Here is a 1743-nt window from a genome sequence, read left to right as displayed (position 1 = left end):
TTCGACGCGGGGGAGTCCGGCGGCGGCAGTGCCCAAACGCTGCCAGTCTGGGTGGCCCAGCGAGTCCGGCGATCGTTGGACGTCTTTTTTTAATAATTTCCTTGACGGGTGCGTGGGTGGAGGGTGGTGGGTGGTTGGTGGGGCTGCTCGTGCGCGGGTTGCGCGGGGCCGGGCTGTGATCTTCCGTTGTTTTCCTTTCACCCTGCAGGCAGAAGGAAGGAGGCCGCGCCCGGGCAACGCACCCGCCGTTCTTTTTATGCAGCGGCCCTTGGCCGGGGAGCGGGGAGGCCGGCGAGGAGCATGAGCGCGGCTGCGGGCCCACGGCCGTCGGGATGAGCCGCCTTGTCGCGCTTGCGACTTTTTGCTGCCTCGCGCGGGCGGGGCGCGGGGTGGGGGCGTCGGCGGGCACTCCGCGTGGGGCCCGAGCCCCCCGCCGCACGGTGAGGGGCCGCAGGCGCCCAAAGGCCCGGCACCGATGAAAAGATTTTTGCACGACACACGCCGCTGCGTGCCGCGCGCGACCCAACGCGGCGCCGGGCCTTTGGGCGCCCTCTCTCGGGGCGGCGGGCATCCGGTCGCGCGCTCGGAAGGGCCCGAGACGGAGCCGTCCAATTCAGTGCCGCCTCCTCCGCCGGCGGTGAAGTGGGGAGGAGGGACTTCCACGGGGGGATGGCGGCGCAACGACTCGCCAGCAGTGAGGTGGAAGCTCCGTTTGCGACGCACACAACAGCGCGCGCTGGTTGAGGTGTTCTGCTCTCATTTTTGGGACCCTCGGCGGTGCTGCTGGCCGACCCGGTGCGGCGCCGGGGTCTCGCGGCGTTGGTCCGGTCGTGCCTTGCCGGGGCAAAGCGCTGCGCCAGAGGTCTGGGGGCGCGTGTTGCCGTGCGGTCGGCCGCGCCATGTGGCTGCCGAGCGGCGGCGGGGAGGAGGCCCCCGGCCCGTGCTTGCGGGGCTGCGGTGGAAAGCAGCGGGGCTTCCTCGGGCGTCAGGTGAAGCTGAGAGGCGGCGCGCGGAAGGCTTTTGAGAGGCGGCAGGGTAAGGCAGCCGTGGATGCGGTCCGCGTGGAGGTCGTCAGGGCCTATGAGGAGCCGCGTGTGCCGTACAGGAAGGGCCCCTTCGTCGCGCTCGCTCCCACGGCGCAGCGCCTGCGGTCGTCCACTAATAAAGCGGCATCGGCGTCAGCCAGCGGCTCTGGCAGCACCTCCGCCAGTGGCTCGGTGCTCTCCACCACGCTGCCAGTTGCGTCGTCCTCTGAGTTCTCCATCGCCTCGGCGGTTGCGCACGCGGACGACCTCGAGGGTGAATGGAAGCTTGACGGGGCGAGACAACAACAACAGTAGCAAACATGGAATGGACAGGGGGATAGGGAGGGCACGCGGGACTGGGGGGCAGAGTGCTTTGCTTTTGCTTCTTTGCGGAGGAGCCTCTCGCTTTGCTTGCCTCTTCTTCTCGCACCAACTTGGCACCCGACGTAGGCGGAGTCGCTGAAGTGGTGCGAGGGGACTACGCCTGGACGAAACACGCAGGGACAAACTATTACGCCAACATGTTTTTCCTTCTTCTCCGCCCCGCGTCGGGGGATTGTATTTTCCCTCTTTTTTTTGTTTTCCCGCCCGTGGTTTTTGGGTTCTGTTGCGTTGCCTTCCCGGCTCACTTTGGTGCCCCGTGAGAACGCCGCCCGCTCGGCGCTCGATGGACACGCCGGCAAGCGGCGGCTCCGCTCTGCCGGCCGCGGTGTTGCCC

At 68.0% G+C, this 1743-nt stretch overlaps 2 protein-coding genes across 2 annotated transcripts in view; one reads left to right on the top strand and one right to left on the bottom strand.

Moving 5' to 3' along the window:
- Positions 1-571, bottom strand: part of Tco025E_09007 (uncharacterized protein) — a gene marked incomplete at both ends in the record, with an annotated part of 603 nt that extends 32 nt beyond the window's left edge. Inside the window, one exon of the mRNA XM_029375836.1 lies at positions 1-571. This exon is cut by the window's left edge and continues 32 nt beyond it. Coding sequence (XP_029224143.1) covers positions 1-571 — 571 coding nt within the window.
- A 328-nt stretch (positions 572-899) lies between these two features.
- Tco025E_09006 (uncharacterized protein) lies at positions 900-1340 on the top strand (the record flags this gene model as incomplete). The annotated part of the gene is made up of 1 exon (XM_029375835.1): positions 900-1340. The coding sequence occupies one exon, from the start codon at positions 900-902 to the stop codon at positions 1338-1340; it is 441 nt and encodes a 146-aa protein (XP_029224142.1).
- Positions 1341-1743: the final 403 nt, after the last annotated feature.

This window comes from Trypanosoma conorhini (genome assembly GCF_003719485.1).
Source record: "Trypanosoma conorhini strain 025E chromosome Unknown Tco_14.4_contig_00946, whole genome shotgun sequence".
In the NCBI taxonomy this organism is placed as follows: domain Eukaryota; phylum Euglenozoa; class Kinetoplastea; order Trypanosomatida; family Trypanosomatidae; genus Trypanosoma; species Trypanosoma conorhini.
This window is presented reverse-complemented; position numbering and strand designations above follow the sequence as displayed.